The sequence below is a fragment of the Podarcis gaigeae genome, assembly GCF_964106915.1.
Source record: "Podarcis gaigeae genome assembly, chromosome: 6".
Lineage (NCBI taxonomy): Eukaryota > Metazoa > Chordata > Lepidosauria > Squamata > Lacertidae > Podarcis > Podarcis gaigeae.
Window position 1 is genome coordinate 8262573 of NC_139682.1, and position 19288 is coordinate 8281860.

Sequence of the window (19288 nt, forward strand, 5' to 3'; positions counted from 1 at the left end):
GAACCAGGCAGAGGGCCTTCTCGGTAGTGGCACCCACCCTGTGGAACGCCCTCCCACTGGATGTCAAAGAGAACAACAACTACCAGACTTTTAGAAGACATCGGAAGGCAGACCTGTTTAGGGAAGCTTTTAATGTTTGATGCATTACTGTATTTTAATATTTTGTTGGAAGCCACCCAGAGTGGCTGGGGAGGCCCAGCCAGATGGGTGGGGTATAAATAATAAATTATTATAATATTATTATTATTATGTGTGTTTTTAAAATAGAAGTTATACTGTTACATACAGCCTGTTACGTTGCGTGTGTCGTTACTAGTACAGTGGTGCCCCGCAAGACGAATGCCTCGCAAGATGAAAAACTCGCTAGACGAAAGAGTTTTCCGTCTTTTGAGTCATTCCGCAAGACGAATTTTCCTATGGGCTTGCTTCGCAAGACGAAACGTCTTGTGAGTTCTTGCGAGTTCTTTTTCCTTTTTCTTAAAGCCGCTCAGCCGCTAATAGCCATGCTTCGCAAGACGAATTAATTTCGTCTTGCAAGGCACCACTGTATTGTATTTACGTAACGAAAGGTTCAGCAGTGTTTTGTACGCTTACAGCAGGCCCCAGATTAATGCTACAGCACCCCCAGTTGAAACAGAACTCAGATAGCAAGGCTAGGAAACATTTTGGCTCGAAACCTTGCAAATCTGCTGCCAAATAGAACAAACAATTCTAGCTTCAGAGGACCAGTGGTCTGACTCAGTATAAGGTCACTTTATAGGTCCAGCTAATTGCGTCAGTTTAATTTTCAGATCATTTTAAAATCCCTGAGTCACTGGATCCTAATTATTATTTTTTTCTTTTTGCAGATTGTGCCCGTGTCCTTACTGCATATCTTCTTGGAAACTTATTGCGTACATTTGCCTAGATTAATGCATGCAGACAGGAAGTGATTTAGTAATTCATTATTATGCTGGCACACACCCCGTCGTTCATTGCTATCTCGGCACGTACAAACACCAACAGGTTAGCAAATGTCCCAAGGATATTTCTAGAATCATCATTTAAAGAGGAAAGGAAGACTTAAAAAAAAAAATCATCCTGAATGGATTTCTCCTTTGGATAAAGGACCTTGTGAAAACTGCCATAGAATATCTTCTTCACTTCTTGCTGGTCAAAGGTGACTTCCTCGACATCAGCTTCATAGTCACGGTGGAAATATATCAAGGATTTCTTGTTGGCTATAGAGGGAGGAAGATGACAAATAACCCAGGGGTTATAAAGAAAACGAAAGATGGCATTGGACTTTAGGCTTTGCACATGTTGAAGTAACATGGGAAAAATAGTAAAACACACACTTGTGAGAACCAAAAATCTGAGTGAATGGAACAGCATCTCAAGAGATGGTCTATGGCAGTCATGTCCAAAGTCCATCTCGGGTTCTTAATCTGGCCTGCCAGTTGATTTAATCTGGCCCCCGTGGCAGTATATGTCCTGGGGTAAAATCCTTTTAAAAATAGCTTATCAACTTCAATCCTAAATAAAGCTCAACAACTTTGTGGTAAAAATGGAGGGGGGAGCTCAACAACTTTGGGGGTAAATCCTAAGAAAAGCTAAACAATTTACAACTTCAATCCTAAAAAAAGGTCGGCCCTCACGTATCAAATCTGGCCCTCTTTGGAAAAAGTTTGGGCACCCCTGGTCTATGGGAATCATAGTGTATGTGTGAAAATATATGAATCATGTATACCAGTCATTTGAATCTTTCCTATTTAACCTCCAGTACCTACTGAATTCTTCTTAAAAATTCCAGGAGGCATTTTAACTGAAGACTGATTTGATCATTTTAACCCATTTTTACCATTTTGTATAGTATTTCTTGTACACTGCTTAGAGACCATTGTAATTAAGTGGCACATATATTTTTTAAATGAATAAAAAAAAAATTGCTACCCCCTTTTGAGCTGGGGAACCCCCAAGGGATGAAGGCTCAGAGCCTGGGGACTGGTGGTGGGACGACGACGAGCGGTCAGAGGGAGAAGATTGGGAGATGACTGAGAGGAAGGGATGTCAGAAGTTAAGAGGTAACAGGGTTTAGTGAGCAGGAAGAGGCTGTAGCAGGGAGCAGTCCAGAATCAGAGGGAGAAGCGGAGGCTGGAGAGGATAGGGCCAAGAGGCAGAGATCAGGCAGGCTGCTGAAGAAGCCAGGGGGACTCCTTCTCCTGTTGCAACCAGCTCCCCTCCGCCTTGGTTTCCCAGGACCAGAAGAGGTATGAAGAGGGCAGAGCAAAGACAGCCACTCCAATGAAGTCTCAGATTGCTTGGGAAGGAGGAGTGCTGTGGGAAGGTGACGACCATCAGTCATTGAAATTGCTTCATTGAGGCAAGATCTTTGGGAAGAGTTTGTCCTTACTATGCCTGGCCTCCTGAGCTGTTTGTTTCTTTGAAAAAAGAATTCACTGATGTCGTTGTTACTGACCTGCTCCTGATAGCAGGGCATTGACGCTGATGCCAGCGCCAGCAAAGAGCAATCATGTATGCAACCGGCTGCCATTTTGCATCTTGAACCAGCCATCATTCTGGGGCAGTTTAGGCTCACATCCGCACCATACATTTAAAGCAAATTTAAGGCAGATTTAAAGCATGTTGCTTCCCCCCATAAAAGATCCTGGGAACCACTTCACAGAGCGTTCAGTTCCCAGCACCCTTCACAAACTACAGCTCCCAGTTTTTTCTGGGCAAGCCGTGTGCTTTAAAGGTGTATTAAACGTGCTTTCGATGTCTGGCGCTGATGTGATGCCTATTCATGCATTGCCCCTTCATAGCAGGCACACAAATAGTGCAGAATACTCAGAGAGAATTCTGCCAAGCGGCTGCTTTGTCTAGGTGACACAAGGAAAAGAAAAACGTCTGGAATTTTCTCAGATAATTGTCTTCCGGGAAATTCTGGCTCTGCTGCCCCATCCCCCATCCCTTGTAGCAACCAAATCTCCCTGCCGAATGATCGATGAGCCTCCTTACGGTCAAGTATGATGCCTAGTACAGGCTGGAAGTCCTCATCTGTTATCTGCCACACAGCAAAGGCTTCCCGAGGGCTTTCTGGCAGGAGCCGGAGGAGGAAACTGATAGTGTATTCGGTTGGCATCCCAGAAGGAAACACTTCGCTGAGGAAATAAGTGAAGACACAAAAAGCTCTTCTAAGCAGAGAACATTGGAATGGCCTCCAAGAGTTAATCCCTGGTGCCATGGCAACAGACTGAACACAATTAAAACCTACCTGAGGTTTTAGTGACCCAAAAGAAACCAAATTGGCTGCCAGATTTGAAGAAAGCCCTAAATGACATAGACCCAAAATATCCATCCTCACAGACCATCTTGCATGCCAAGATCATCAGGGGGAGCTCTCTTGGTGCTCCCATAGCCTTCAGAAGTGTGGGGTGGCAGTGGCCCAGGAGAGGGCTTTCTCTGGGGCAGCCCATAAACTGTGAAACACCCTCCCCACAGAGCTGCATCTTCACTATACAACTTTTGCCGCGTGATTTTATATGTGTTGAAAGCCGCCCAGAGTGGCTGGGGCAATCCAGCCAGATGGGAGGGGGTATAATTAATGATGTTGTTGTTGTTGTTGTTGTTGTTGTTGTTGTTGTTGTTGTTGTTAACACACCTCTTTACCCTGGCTCTTGGCCGTCAAGGTATTTTGTTCTGTGGGACCCGCCTCTTTTGCTGAATTTATATTGCCTTTGCTCTGGTTGAACTGAACTCTGCAATCCTATGATTCTATGACTACATCAGATAAAAGAATTGTGGTTCGCACTGGGGTGCAGTGCATTGTTTTGTTTATATTATATACTGTATATATTGTGGTTTTATGTTGCGAACCACCATGAGATCTATGGGTATGGGACGGTATACAAATTTAATAAATAATAATAATAATCGATATGATGAGCATCATGTATCGGCTTCCTTGGCGTGATAGCTGCCAGTTCTCAACTTCATGGCAATGAGTTCAATCCAGACTAATTACGCGATTCTTAGTTCCACTGAAATTAAAGGTAAAGGGATCCCTGACCATTAGGTCCCGTCGTGGCCGACTCTGGGGTTGTGGCGCTCATCTCGCTTTATTGGCTGAGGGAGCCGGCGTATAGCTTCTGGGTCATGTGGCCAGCATGACTAAGCCGCTTCTGGCGAACCAGAGCAGTGCACGGAAATGCCATTTACCTTCCCACTGGAGAGGTACCTATTTATCTACTTGCACTTTGACATGGTTTTGAACTGCTAGGTTGGCAGGAGCAGAGACCGAGCAATGGGCGCTCACCCCGTTGTGGGGATTCGAACCACCAACCTTCTGATCGGCAAGTCCTAGGCTCTGTGGTTTAACCCATAGCGCCTCCCACGTCCCTTCCACTGAAATTAGTGGTGCTTAAATTGTGACTAACTCGTTCCATGGGTGTTTTTGGGACCCATGCTCAATTAACAATGTGTGGATGCAACCCAAAGGTCAGGTCTTACGCTCATACTTCCCTTCTTCTTTAAAAATGGCATCATGCCCTTGAAAGGGCAAGCCGCCTCCTTCTTTGTCTTCACATATTCTGGCTACATGAACAAACCAACTTGAGTCTCTGAACATTTTGACTAAGGGTACTCTGTGGAATCTCACAATTCGATGCTAAGAAGCTTTGCTTCTTTAAACAAGATTAAAATTATCCCTATGTTTCAGCAATTAAACTTAAAAAGGAAGCTACAGCCTGCCTCTTCATAATCCAGTCTGTCTTGCTTTGCAAAGCTGTAGTCAATAATAGAATCAAATGGGATACATGGCGGGCCATTATAAACCCCAGATTACAGAGAAGACTCTGGGAGGCAACTCGACAAGCAAAGTCATGCTCCAAAGTCATCGATTAATGGAGACCTGCACAACTTGCAGAAGGCCATAAAACTGTGGCAAAGTTGACCCAGTATTTATGAACAGGTGGAGATGTCCTCAGGATAATCGGATGGCCAGCTTCTGCAATGATCATAAGCAAACACACCAGGCTTGTGGGGAAAGACCATAGCTCACAGGTACAGTGGTACCTCGGGTTAAGTACTTAATTCGTTCCGGAGGTCCATTCTTAACCTGAAACTGTTCTTAACCTGAAGCACCACTTTAGCTAATGGGGCCTCCTGCTGCCGCTGTGCTGCCGGAGCACGGATTCTGTTCTCATCCTGAAGCAAAGTTCTTAACCTGAGGCACTATTTCTGGGTTAGTGGAGTCTGTAACCTGAAGCGTATGTAACCCGAGGTACTACTGTACGGCATTTGCTTTCCATGAAGATAGTCCTAGGTTAAATCATTGGTATCTCCTGGTAGGGCTAGGATAGATCCTAGTCTAAAATCCTGAATAGTCCCTGACAGCTAGTGTAAGATAATACCAATCCAAGTTTTCAGACATGACCCCATGGGGGAATGAACACTGGTTCGGTGATGTTAAGCACGGCCTGGAGGAATGGTTGGCAAGCCTCTAGTGCAGCGGTTCTCAACCTGTGGGCCCCCAGATGTTGTTGGACTACAACTCCCATCATCCCTGAGCTCTGGCCTTGCTAGCTAGGGGTGATGGGAGTTGTAGTTCAACAACATCTGGGGACCCACAGGTTGAGAAAGGCTGCTCTAGCAGGTTCTTTTAGCTGTAGGTAGTCTCGGTGGCGAGACCACAATTTCTGTGGTCTTGGGTGGCGGTTTTAGGCCTTGGGTGGAATCCTTTCGTCTATCAATTGAATAAGGGGTGTGTGAAGTGGTGACTCACCCCTCCTGCAGCGGCGTTACCAGGGTTCCCCATTAAAAGGGGAGTTGCGAGGGGAGTCACTGGCCAAATGCTGAAAAGGCAGTCCCCTCAGCTGCACGGAAAGAGGGGCTAGCTGTGTAAACACACTTTTTGCAGTGCCTCCCTTTGTTCCAATTAACCCTGCCATACCTCAGTGCCCCAGCATGGAGGACTGAGAGGGATACACACCCAGTGCCTAAACCAAGGTTCCCTACATCTGAAATTGTTAATAAAGTTGTGGCCATTTTAATCCCAAAATACATTGTTGTGTGTAATCATTGCTCTCGGACTGACTGCCGGAGGGGCGGGGGTCTGCAACTGGGCACACAATGTAAGAAAATACCTTGGTGAATAACATATTAAGGGTGGAGGATGGAGTTTCATGTGGTTGTGGTAAGGGTTAACTCCCTCCTCATGTGCCATGGCCCCAATCCTGATTGCCCCCTCTCCATGGCTGCTGGTTAAACTTAGAAAATTAGACACCCTTAATTTTGACTGTGCAATGTAAGTCACAAGGTCATTTGGTTCCATGTCAAGGAGGAAGCCACAGTGCTCTCCCTGCAATCTTTTCCTCCAAAAGTGGGTTGGAAGTTTGTTTACTCCTCCCAAAAGTGACTGCAAGGAGAAGGGGAATTCTTAGGCATGTCATCAGAAAACTGCACGTGGCAGAGATCCATTTGCCTTATCTGATGGCCGGATAGATGGCTGCTTAACGATACCGCAAGTGTGAGATAGCGAAAGCAGAAGCACTGAGATGAGATATATGCATATCGAATCAGACCCTGCTGATGAAACATCTCCAGTACCTCGGCTCGCTCTGGCGGCATAGCTAAGCGGCTTCCTCAATTTATCCCAAGGCGTTTCAGAAATCAATTTATGGGCCTCTGCACAGAGACGATGCCATGAAAAGCAACAACCTCCTTTGTCCTCTGAAAGAGGTGCTTCAGAAACTCTGAATTTCCACCCGAATCCGCCAGCGTGGGAGCTTCAAACTCCAGTTGCTTTCTTCTGTGCAGCAGAGATCATTTCTGCCAGAACCCCAGAAACACCTCCACCCAATGATACTAATAATTATCAGGTTGCTTGAGAGTATTCAAAGCAAGGGAAGAACTGTAGCTCAGTGGTAGAGCACCTGATTGGCATGCAAAAGGTCTCGGTTTTAAATCCCTGGCTTCTGCAAGCAGGGCTGGGTAAGATTCCTGCCTGAAACCCTGGTTACAGACAGTTCTGAGTGACATAGACCATTGGCCTGGTTCAATATCCTATGTTCCTAAGTAAAGCAATTCTTCTTAACAACTCTTTCATTAACCTTGTGTTAGGGCTGCCCTGAATAGTCTTTAATGGCAAACTTCACTTTGAAATTAGCACATTTGACAGAGCCGAACAAATTACCCAAATCAGCACTCACCTTACTGAACATTTGCCCATTTACAAGGTAGTTCAGTGCCACTCATTTTTTTTTTCTTCTCTTCACTCTTTTCTTTCCCTGGCCCCTTTCCAATCACTCTGTCTGTGAAAGGTTTTCAGCTTGCCCAGACAGAATGACCTCCCCTCTCCTCCCCTCGGACGTTGTTCTGGGGGGCATCCTCCTGACCCCTGCCAGAGCCATTGGGGGGGGGCACAAGGGGAGGAAAGGGGAGACAGCCCTGTTGTGCAAGTGGAAGTCCTTCTGCAGGGTTTCTGCTGACAGTGCTGTTTAATTGAATTCCACCCAAAGTCCCTAAAGGTAAAGGAACCCTTGACCATTAGGTCCAGTCGTGACCGACTCTGGGGTTGTGGCGCTAATCTCGCTTTATTGGCTGAGGGAGCCAGCATACAGCTTCCGGGTCATGTGGCCAGCATGACTAAGCCGCTTCTGGTGAACCAGAGCAGCGCACGGAAACGCTGTTTACCTTCCCACCAGAGCGGTACCTATATATCTACTTGTACTTTGACATGCTTTTGAACTGCTAGGTTGGCAGGAGCAGGGACCGAGCAACGGGAGCTCACCCCGTCACAGGGATTCGAACTGCCAACCTTCTGATCGGCAAGTCCTAGGCTCTGTGGTTTAACCCAAAGTCCCTAAGTGACCTGCAAAATTCAAGAGTGTGAGGCATAACACAAAATCAAAAAAGGAGCAACCCGTTACAATGAAGACCGTGCAATCACCCATAAAACAGACTTAAGAAGCAGCAGCAGCAAGTGGTTCCGTCACCCCCACACTGCTAATAATTTACCTTGCAATCAGGCTTTCTAAGCCAGTTTCCCGTGTAATATTATTATTATTTATTTACATGCCACCTGTCTCAATGGGTTGCCCCAGCCACTCTGGGCAGCTCCAAAAAAAACATTAAAAACACAACAAAACACCAGCCATTAAACACTTCCCTGTACAGGGAATGCCTTCAGGTGTCTTTAAAAGTCAAATAGTTCTTTATCTCCTTGACATCTGATGGGAGGGCCTTCCACAGGGCAGGTGCCACCACCGAGAAGGCCCTCTGCCTCGTTCCCTGTAACTTCCCTTCTTGCAGTGAGGGAACCACCAGAAGGCCCTCGGAGCTGGAACCAAGTGTCCAGGCTGAACTATGGGGCTAGAGATGCTCCTTCAAGTATACAGGGCCAAGGCCATTCAGGGCTTTGAAGGTCAGCACCAACACTTTGAATTGTGCTCAGAAATGTAATGGGAGCCATAGACTTTACCTTGTCTTCCGGGTCAGCTGGATATCCCTGAAAAGAGTGTAAGTGTGGATTCCTAGGAAGATGTAGGGTTCCATAGCAACTCCTTTGATGGAGGCGTACTCCTTTTCCATCAGTCCAAACACCTCCATCATATCATAACCTGGAGAAAACAGAGAACCAGGAATATAGTGAAATGCCTTGTTTATACTAAAAGCAGCAATCGCCACAAAGAAGAAGAAGAAGAGTTTGGATTTGATATCCTGCCTTTCACTCCCCTTAAGAAGTTTCAAAGCGGCTAACAATCTCCTTTTCCCTTCCTCCCCCACAACAAACACTCTGTGAGATGAGTGGGGCTGAGAGACTTCGGAGAAGTGTGACTGGCCCAAGGTCACCAGCAGCTGCATGTGGAGGAGCAGGGACGCGAACCTGGTTCCCCAGATTACGAGACTACCGCTCTTAACCACTACACCACACTGGCTCTCAAAGGAGGGGAGGAGCGAGGGGCTGGAGATCAGGTCCACAGCAAATGTAGGTTTTGAAACCAGAGCTCCCAGATCCAAACCCAGTTCTTAGAACCTTGTTCTCTTGAACAAGGTGGCTTGTCCCAATGGTTGTGTATGTGTGACGTTTGGGTGAACCAGCCATAAAGATTTGCCCGGTCATTCCCAAATAGCATCAGCTTGCATGTTGCAACAAACAGGCAAGCAAAATCCTGGCAGAAAATTAAACTGCTCTTTTCCCATTTTCATGTCTCTCCCCACACACTTTAAACTGCTAAGTGAGGGTTGACCTGAGTTGCATGGCAAATACATATTTTCCCACAAAAAAGAGAAGGAGGGGGCCTCATCCCCCCGCCCTTGGAGCTTCCTCCCTCTTTGCCGACTTCTCATTAAAGCTCTGTGAGTCACTTTCTAAAGTCTTTAATGCAAGCAGGCTTTGCAATCAGCAATTCCCTCCCCCCTCCCCAACCCATTCGCTTATCTGAATTTATGGAAAGCTGAGGCCAGGGTGCAGGCAGGAGGAAGGAACAACTGGAAAGGAGATAATTATATAAATAGTAAAGGGGATGCATAAAAAGAAGGGAAGGAGGGCTTTTAATCGATATCCTGCCTCCACCAGGTTCATCTCCCCATAACCCAGTTCTAGGTTTTATCTATCAAGATGGCAGTATGTTGTATGGGGATTAAAATTTGCAAAAGACCCTGGCGTTGAAATCTTCTCATCTCAATTAAAGTTTGCGCTAAATGTTAATAATGTTATCAAGGGAAAGTTGAAGCCACAGCTGTAGACCATATATAGCTATATGCGGTTGGTATCAAGAGGAATAGGTCAAAGGAGCGCAGCTGAGGCACTAAGCAATTCTGTTTGTGAAATCCTTTCAATTGCAGAGGAATATCTGTAAAAGAAACATTCCCTTAGATTTGTCTGGCGGGATCACATGCTCAGTAATAGGCGTTAGTGCAAAGGCTGAGCCAAACATTTTCAAGCAAACGTTTTTGAAGCCATCAGGACAGGGCGGGACAACAGATGGCAAAATATTTCCAGAAATAACCCCCCACCACACAAGGGTATCCTTTTCCATTCTAGTTTGCTGCTCTTTGTAGCTCCCAATTAGTTGCAGCTTGCAAAACAGCACTTATTCCCCCTAATAACAGCAACATCGTCACACAACCAATCAGCTTGGGCTACGGAATGATGTCACAGCAGGCTGATAAAGCCAATGCGGAGCAAGGGCAACTCGCTCTCTTTCTCTCTAGCTAAATCTGCCTGCACAAATCTTCACCCAAATGGGGAGCGACGTTAATGCCAAAGACCTGAGCCCTATATCTGAGTCCTCTGTGGAAATATGGTGGTCCAGTGGTAGCCATGTGAGGGGAAGAGTGGAGCTGTGCTCAGCGGTCCTGCCCCCTCCATTTTGTCACTGCCAGCCCCAGTATGTTGGAGGAGAAAGTATTTGTTGCATGCTGCCCCAGTATGAAGCGGGGAGCCAATTCCATATGTTTAGATTTCTCCACTGCATGGGCATCAGAGGGTGAGGTCAGCATAGAACATGGTGACTAGGCAAGGATAGTGTCATGAACACTTCTGCCCAAGGTATAAGAGCACAATATGAGTTAAGAAGCAGCCAACAAGAGAGAGACTCGCATTCTTCCCAAGCAGCTGCAAACAGTCGTATCTCAACTCCCCCTCGCTTTGAGAATGACAGGAATGCAGAGAATGTGATAGAGAGAAACCAACTCTCTCAGGAAACACAGGCAGTTTCGGAAGGCAGGAGAGAGCAGTTCCTCACCTGAAGGGGAGTTTAGTTCGCCCAAGGAGCAGACATATGGGAAAGGTCTTAGATAGAAAACAAAGCCAGAAACAGAAGAGTCATAGGTTCAGGATATTCTGCCAGAGCCGGAAGCACTCCTCAGAAGGGTCAACTGATTCATAAGTATCAGATGTACAGTTAGGCATCTGAGGCTCATTGTTTGTATTGCAATAAATCTCCCAGCTAATTACGACTTGTGTGCTGTGCTATCAAGACAGAAGCCTGGGCTCCTGACAGATAGCAAGCCTGGCCCTGCTCTTCCACTCATGCTGCTAGGGCTTGGGTGTAGCCTCCAGCTATTAAAAGTAGGGTTGATGCCACCCTGAATGGGCCACCTGCAAAGTCCTGCCTTGGTGGCGGGAGCAAACCCACCGCTTCCCTGAGAATGGTGCAGAACTCAGGCCGCTGGCCAACAGTGCTGAACCCCAATTCTAAGGCTTAACCAAAGGCCACCTCATTGTCTATTATAGAGAATTCCAATCAGGTTGTAAGCTGGTGGGCAGGGCCTAATGTCCCTCAGTGGCTATTAACCAGAAGGTTGGTGGTTCGAGCCCACCCAGGGATGGCTGTGGATAGGACCCCTGCATTGCAGGGGGTTGAATTATGTTTCCAGCACCCCCTTGTATCTGTTATATGGCACCAAGATCTTTTGAGACATTGCATAACCAAGAAAGGAGGGCTCTCTCTCTCTCTCTTTTTTTGCAAAAACAAGGAAGAAGCTGGCAGCCTACCTTGCAGAGAACCTTCCATGGAGTCCAGGACAGGGCAGTCTTCAGAATGACATGGAACAGGTGGGAAGGAAGAGACATGAAAGGAAGCATGGATATATTAGTTACCTGAAGGAGAACAACACAAAGGGCTCTGGAGCCTGTTGAATCAGCACATTAGTTCCAGCATGCTATTCTCACAATGGCCAACCAGATGATGATCAAAAGTTTGCAAGCAGGACCTGAGCAGAAGAGCATCCTCTCCTTTTGTGGTTTCCAGCAACTAGTATTTGGAATCATTACTGCCCTGAACTGTAGAGGTGGAGTGTAGCCACTATCATGGCCAGCAGTCATTGATAATCTTCTCTTCTACCCATTTGCCTAATCTCCTTTTTAAAGCCATCCAAGTTGGTTGCTCCCCCTGTCTCTTGTGGGAGTGAGTTCTGCAGTTTCATTACATGCTGCATGGAGAAGTCCTTTCCTTTCTCTGCCCCAAAACTTACAGCATCCGTCTTCATTGGATGAATAATTTCACACATTTCAAAGGGCCAACCTGACTTTGAATGTGCATATATTCAAACCTGCTTTACAGTGATTGGAACCTATAGCCCAACCTTCCCCAACTTTTAGAAGACATCTGAAGGCAGCCCTGTTTAGGGAAGTTTTTAATGTTTGATGTTTTATTGTATTTTTAATATTTTGTTGGAAGCCACCCAGAGTAGCTGGGGAAACCCAGCCAGATGGGTGGTGTATAAATAATGATATATCATCATCATCATCATCATCATCATCATCATCATCATTACTTCATGCCTTCCAGATGTTGATGGACTCTATCTGCCATCTCTACCCACCGCCCCACGACTATTGTCAGAAGGAATAACAACAACAGTCAGAAGGAACCAGTCTGTGGATGGCTGATGCAGCCTAATATGGTCTACTCTGACTGGCAGAGGCTCTCCAGCAGGTGTGGAGCCCAGCAAATGAAAGGTAAAACTTGCATACGATGCTCTGCCCACAGGCATGTGGACCTTAGAAGGTTGCTCAGAGAGGAATGTGGCCTTTGTCGGGATCTCCGCTCGGCCAAGCTGATAAAGCTCATCTTTCTCCGAGTCCTTCGGAATCACCCTCCCGATGAATAATTAACAACCTGAGCCTTTGATGAGGCCTCAGGCACATTCCCATTCAGCAGATTTTCCAGCACAGGGAAGTGATGAGATTTATGGCTACATCACTATGCTTTATTTCTTACTACGCAGACAGCAAAGAAATATACATCCTCTCTCTATGAAAAAAGGAACAAAGGAACAAAGGAGCAAAGGAAACAGGAAACCAGTACGTCATATCCGTCTCTAGTCTCCCGTGAGACTTCCAATAGCCTGGATTGTCTCTGGAATGTAAACAGAGCCTTGTGACTCCAAGCAGCTGCTCAGTGGCAAACAGAAACTAACAGCCTTCAGACAGAAAGCAAGGCCCCAACCCTGCTGTAAAGTGTGAGACAGCTTTTTGTTGTTGATTGTGTTGCTCTGTGGCCTCGATGTCCAATATCCTAGTTTTCAAACTGGGGGCCAATCCACCATGCATTAATTTTTTTTTAAAAAAAATGTTATTAAATAGAACATTTGAATGGGACAAACAGGTTTGGAAATGCCTGCATCATTCAAGTCCACTCCTCACTTTGCTAGGGACGGCTGCAAAATTGTCTTGACTTCCAGCTGCCTTGGAGAATGGCTATTTCTAATCCTTATTATCCCATGCCTGCTGTTCTCCCCGCCACAAGGGTGCCTTCGTTTCCCCTCCCCCTTGCTTGTCAAAACCTTTTCATTTTTACGAAAGGTGAATTACTGCAATCACAGTAAAATGTTGCACTCAATTCCAGCCATGCAAGTTGGGGGGTTTTCGTTTCATTTCTTATTTATTTCCCTCTACCGTTTTCTGTTTTTCCAGACCGTATTCTGTAAAGTGCAGCTTTCACCTTGCAGTTGTTTACCCATACAGACTAAAACGGCTGCCATAAGAATGAATTCAGGAGTAAGTGGGCCATCGCATTATATTAATTGTACGTGGTGAAAAGGAGTGAGCGCTTTTCTCCTTTTGATGCCCATTCAGCCAGCTGCCTTTCGGAAGGCAAAGTGAGTTGTTTTGCAGAAAATAATACAAACACTTTGGCATACGTCTGCAGTTCACCTTTTACAGGAAATCCCCTGCTAAATCCTCTCTCATCCTTTGAGCCAAGGAATCAAAAACTGGGAGCCGCAGCTCATACAAATCAGAGATAAGAGAGGAAGAATCAAAGGCTCTTTGGTGAAGAGTTAGAAAGTGCTCTCCATCTAAATGGGTTGAGTGGAAAAAAAAGACGCCTTCAGAAAGAACCAAGCGCTGCAGTTATTTGCTTCTGTAACAGTCCCAGACAAAGGGGGCAAGCTGGAAGCCGGGGAAATGGAGCATTTGATGGTGAAATGAGAGGTGCCCCTGAAAAGCAAGGACACTCGAGAGGGTGTCGCGTTTTGTGATTGTCTTTCTGAGCATCTGCTTAGGGCATATGATCATTATTACGAAAAGTCTTTCTTGCTTAAATAGCACCATCAATCAATGTATCTAGAACATGGGTAGGCAAACTAAGGACCGAGGGTCGGATCAGGCCCAATCGCCTTCTAAATCTGGCCTGCAGACGGTCCGGGAATCAGCATGTTTTTACATGAGCAGAATGTGCCCTTTTATTTAAAATGCATCTCTGGGTTATTTGTGGGGCATAGGAATTCGTTCATTATTATTTTTTAAATATAGTCTGCCCCCCCCCACAAGGTCTGAGGGACAGTGGACCGCCCCCCGCCCCCCGCTGAAAAAGTTTGCTGACCCTTGATCTAGAGTTTTATAGAAGAGGTGTGTGCATGCACACGAAAGCTCATACCAATAACAAACTTAGTTGGTCTCTAAGGTGCTACTGGAAGGAATCTTTTATAGAAGAGGAGCATTGGAATATAGGAATATTGTCTACACCAGGCAAGTCCAACTTCAAGTAGGCTGTGATCTACGATCCAATATAACAGGCACGTCCAACAGGTAGATCGTGATCTATCAGTAGATCACTGAACGTTTGTGGTAGATCAGTGGTAGATCAGTGGCTCCCCCCAAACAAGCGCAACATTTTTGCCCTGCACCCCCCAAAAACGGGGCTTACCTCCTCCCTAAAAAAAGCTCAACAAATTTTACCTGAACCCAAAAAAAGGGGGTAGATCACTGCCCCAGTTTTTAACTCTGTGAGTAGATTGCAGTCTCTCGGGAGTTGGCCACCTGTGCAGTATAAAAACTGGCAGTGATCTACCACCCAGGGATGGGTCCAGGGTGGGTGACAGGGATCGGTTCAGGGTGGGCAAGCGCTGGCTGCTTCCCCCAAGGGGGGCAGAGAATGGGTCAGGGTGGGAGGCAGGAATGGGTGCTTCCCCCCAGGGGGCAGGCACCGGCTGCTTCCTCTGACATGGCAGGGATGGGTACAGGGTGGACGGGCACACGCCGACAGGGCAGGGGTGGAGTCAATACAGTCCCTCCCTCAAGAAGAGCTCAGTACAAGATGGTGGCTGCTCAGGCACATCTCCAGAGGAGGGTGAGTTGCGACCAGAATTCATCCCAGAATCGGCAGGATTGATCGTGATCTACACTGACTGGCAGCAGCTGCCCACAGTTTCAGGCAGGGATCTTTCCCTGGTCTACGTGGAGGTACTGGGCACTGCATCGCATCATTTCATCCATGCAAGTGTTTCAGCTTTCTGGGCAGAACAATTTCCCCCCTACTCCTCCTGCCATCTATGGGTTCTGGGAGATCTCCCAAGCCAATCTGAGGAGGTGTGGACATGCTGGAGAAGTCTGTGAAGATGGGTTCGGTATGCACCCGCCTGCCACCCAAGGAATCTAATTCCGAGGAGCGTCAAAACCAAAACCCACAACCCACCCTTTCAATGTCATTGTTTGGCCCCAATTTGCTACTGCATTCCTTTTCCATTCTTCGCTGCAGTTCCCTGATAAACACCCAACTGAAACCTTTGCAGTCTCCTAAAGAGTTGCAAAAACCCTTCCCCGCTACATTTGTATTTTACAATTTATTCCTTGGCAGATTATTGTTGTGGTGGTTTTTTTATAAAAAAATAAATAAATAGCCCTGTTTGCTCAACCCTTCTACAAATCCTCTTGCTATCGTGTTTTATAGCCAGTCATTTGAGGAGACACCCGTGACAAACTCACTTACATTAATAACACAATTTACAGAGGAGTTGAATTAATTGAAAGGATTTCTGAAGCACATTCATAGCTTCCCTATTCTGCCAAGGGCACAGAAATAAATATCCTCTCGCTGAATAATGCCAGACATTTGTTGAAAATAACTCTACACCTTGTGAATTTGCATTTGTTTCACCTTGGATATCCATTTGGGAGAGAAGGAGGGAGGGACCCATTTGTGGCTTAAAGAGCTCCAGGAAAATTGTGTGAATGATGCCAGGAAAGGGATGAGGGACTAGACAGAATATGAAAATCCAGCAATCGTCAAAACATTGATACGGGATTTTGAAGGTACCCTTCCATCTCCTGTCAAAGTTGCTTGATGTCTGTACCAAACAAAAATAAAACTAGAAAGGCACAAAAAAAGAGGGGAAATCATCACGACACAGGTAAAACTGGTAAAGTAGCAAAAATAAATTGCCTTACCTTCAGCTTTGAAAGGGTAAGATCCTCTTATTGTGGGAAGTCTGGCCAAAAGAGAAGCTACGGGAAAGATAAGAATAGGTGCTTATGCAGCTCAAGAATTGGGAAGCTCAGGCCTAGGTAAATGTGGCCCTCTGTGCAATTTGCTCTACAGTAGTACCTTGCAAGACGAATGCCTCGCAAGACGAAAAACGCGCAAGACGAAAGAGTTTTCCGTTTTTTGAGTCGTTCCGCAAGACGAATTTCCCTATGGGCTTGCTTCGCAAGACGAAACGTCTTGTGAGTTCTTGCGAGTTTGTTTCCTTTTTCTTAAAGCCGCTAATAGCCGCTAAGCCGCTAAGCCGTTAATAGCTGCTAAGCCGCTAATAGCCGTGCTTCACAAGACGAAAAAACCGCAAGACGAAGAGACTCGCGGAACGGATTAATTTCGTCTTGCGAGGTACCACTGTACTTGGGGCTACCTTTGAAGGTGACCCGGAAACTACAACTAAACCAGAATGCGGCAGCTAGACTGGTGACTGAGAGTGGCTGCTGGGACCACATAACACCAGTCCTGAAAGACCTACATTGGCTCTCAGTACGTTTCTGAACACAATTCAAAGTGTTAGTGCTGACCTTTAAAGCTCTAAATGGCCTCAGCTCAGTATATCTGAAGGAACATCTCCACCCCAACGTTCAGCCTGGACACTGAAGTCCAGCGCCAATGGCCTTCTGCTGGTTCCCTCCCTGCGAGAAGTGAGGTTACAGGGAACCAGGCAGAAGGCCTTCTCGGTAGTGGCACCTCCCTGTGGAACACCCTCCCACCATATGTCAAAGAAATAAACAACTATCTGACTTTTAGAAGACATCTGAAGGCAGCCCTGTTTAGGAAGGTTTTTAATGTTTGAAGTTTTATAGTGTTTTTAATATTCTGTTGGGAGCTGCACAGAGTGGTTGGGGAAAGCCAGCCAGATGGGGGGGTATATACAGTGGCACCTCTGGTTGTGAACAGGATCCGTTCCGGAGCCCCGTTCGCAACATGAGCAGAACGCACCCGGTGTCTGCACGTGCGCGGGTCATGATTTGTGTCTTCTGCGCATGACGTCATTTTGAGCGTCTGCGCATGATGTCATTTTGAGCGTCTGCGCATGCGCGAGCGGTGAAACCCAGAAGTAACCCTTTCCAGTACTTCCGGGTCACTGCAGGACGCAACCTGAAAACGCTCAACCTGAAGCAACCGCAACATGAGGTATGTCTATATAATAAATTATTATTATTATTATTATTTCTGTCTTGTCCTCAGAAATCTCCACAGGCCACACCCCCTCTCTCCAGGCCACGCCCCTCACCAGTCCTCCTTTAGGAGGATAAAAGTCAAAGGACAAATTTGCATTTGTTGGTCTGCCCGCTTTTGCACCCATTACTGGTATGTGCCGAGTGCGGAGCCCAGCACATTGCGGCTTCGTCTCTCACACTCAGGAGGAGCAAGTCATTGAACGGCACTTGGCTTCCTCAGTCCACTCAGCATCGCCCCCTGCCAGCAAACGTAGACCTCTCCACTCCCATAGTTCAGCCACGCACTGGGGGAGCACAGAGGAGGGATGATTTCGTCAGCTGGGGAAGGGATGCCCTGTGGGGAAAAGAGCGTGCCGTACCTGTCATCCCAGAGGCCCGCACTGCAGCTGGGGCCCCCATAACAACAGCCCTGCAAAGCCTTCCAAAACCTAGGGCTGAGCCCACTGTTTTGCCTACCTGTCTGGCCTATGGTCGATACAGGGTCACTTTCTCCTGTGAGATAGACTGCGGAAACCGTCACCATGTATAATCGATTAGGAAGCAGTGAGTGGAGAGTGACTGAACTGCTCCTCCCAGAAACTGTTATCTGTGGAAAGCAGAAGCTGCAATTTTTGCAACCCTAACAAAATACTCCATTTCGGGTGATTCAAAAGTCAATGCAAGGAAACATCCTTCGTGCAATTTTTATTTTTTTCATCCAGCAAATTATTCAGTGATTGGACCCAAGGCCTACAAAATATATGTATCATTGCAACAGGGCATTTATACTATGAAGAACTTTTTTTAAAAAATAAAAAATCTCTACCCTATCTGCCGTTATTTCCCTCACCAGTTTTCAGAGGAGCTCAGGACGGTGCGTAACCCTGTCGCACAACAATCCTGAGAGGTAGTTGAAGCTGAGAAAGAACGGCCGACACAAACTCACCCAGCGAGCATCATAATTTAGCATAATTAGCTACTCTATCCAAGGTGAGCTGGCATAGCATAGCACTTAGGAAGCCAGACTAGGAATCAGGGGACCCAGGTCCAAACTGTTAGAATTCCTGCTCCATGATTGCAGTCATGGGATTGTTGCCTTTCACATGACGGTATATGTTTTGACTCCACAGAGTGGGAAGTGATGAAGACAGGATATTTGTGTTACTGTGTTCCGTGAAGTGGGACTATTGTCCTTTGTTCTTTTTCTCTTTGCTGTCTGATGCTAGAGAGTGAGGGAGCCATGTTGCAGTGCTCCTTGTGTGTTTATATGTAAATAAAGTAGATTAGCCAAAATGCTGAGTTGCTGAGGTCTGTCACGCATGAAGCGCAAACTCTGTGGATCCGTAAGTGTGCCGGTGTCTGTTGGCATCGGTCGCTGTGATGTTCATGCTGAAGAAAGCTTTTGAAGCTCCTGAATGATCACCCAGGAGGGAGAGAACATGTCAGTTGGGCTTGTGTCTCTGCCAGGGTCCTACTCGAGTGTAGGCTGAACTCCTGACACAAATGTCCTCTCAGCCATGAAACTTTCTGAGTGACTTTGGATCAGCCACAACCTCTCACTTTAATTCATCTTATAGGGTTGCTGTGAGGAAAGAAATAGGTGAGGAAAAACCCATTTTCTCCTCACAACCAACCCTATAAGATGAATTTAAGTGAGTGGAAGCAAAATCTTTCTATGACTCTTCTTGGGCTTTCGGCTCTGAAACTTAACATATTTGGTTTCTTTGTTTTCAATAAAAAAATTATTTTCCAAAATAATAACATTTTTAAATTATGTCATCTTTCCATGCTATTCACTGCTGAACTGCTTGTGTGTTTTAGCATAGGCAACTCTGAGTCTTGTGTGGCTGTGGGTCACATCAATCAAGTAAGGAAGTG

At 46.3% G+C, this 19288-nt stretch overlaps 1 protein-coding gene across 1 annotated transcript in view; it reads right to left on the bottom strand.

The window, feature by feature from the left end:
- The window catches only part of COL20A1 (collagen type XX alpha 1 chain), a 134281-nt gene that overhangs the window by 45522 nt on the left and 69471 nt on the right, over positions 1 to 19288 (bottom strand). Inside the window, exons 20-25 of the mRNA XM_083744105.1 lie at positions 17888 to 18017; positions 16160 to 16216; positions 11483 to 11521; positions 8462 to 8600; positions 3001 to 3143; positions 1111 to 1220 (exon numbers count right to left, since the gene is read on the bottom strand). Of these exons, the coding sequence (XP_083600231.1) occupies positions 1111 to 1220; positions 3001 to 3143; positions 8462 to 8600; positions 11483 to 11521; positions 16160 to 16216; positions 17888 to 18017 (618 nt within the window). The remainder of the gene's footprint in view (positions 1 to 1110; positions 1221 to 3000; positions 3144 to 8461; positions 8601 to 11482; positions 11522 to 16159; positions 16217 to 17887; positions 18018 to 19288) is intronic.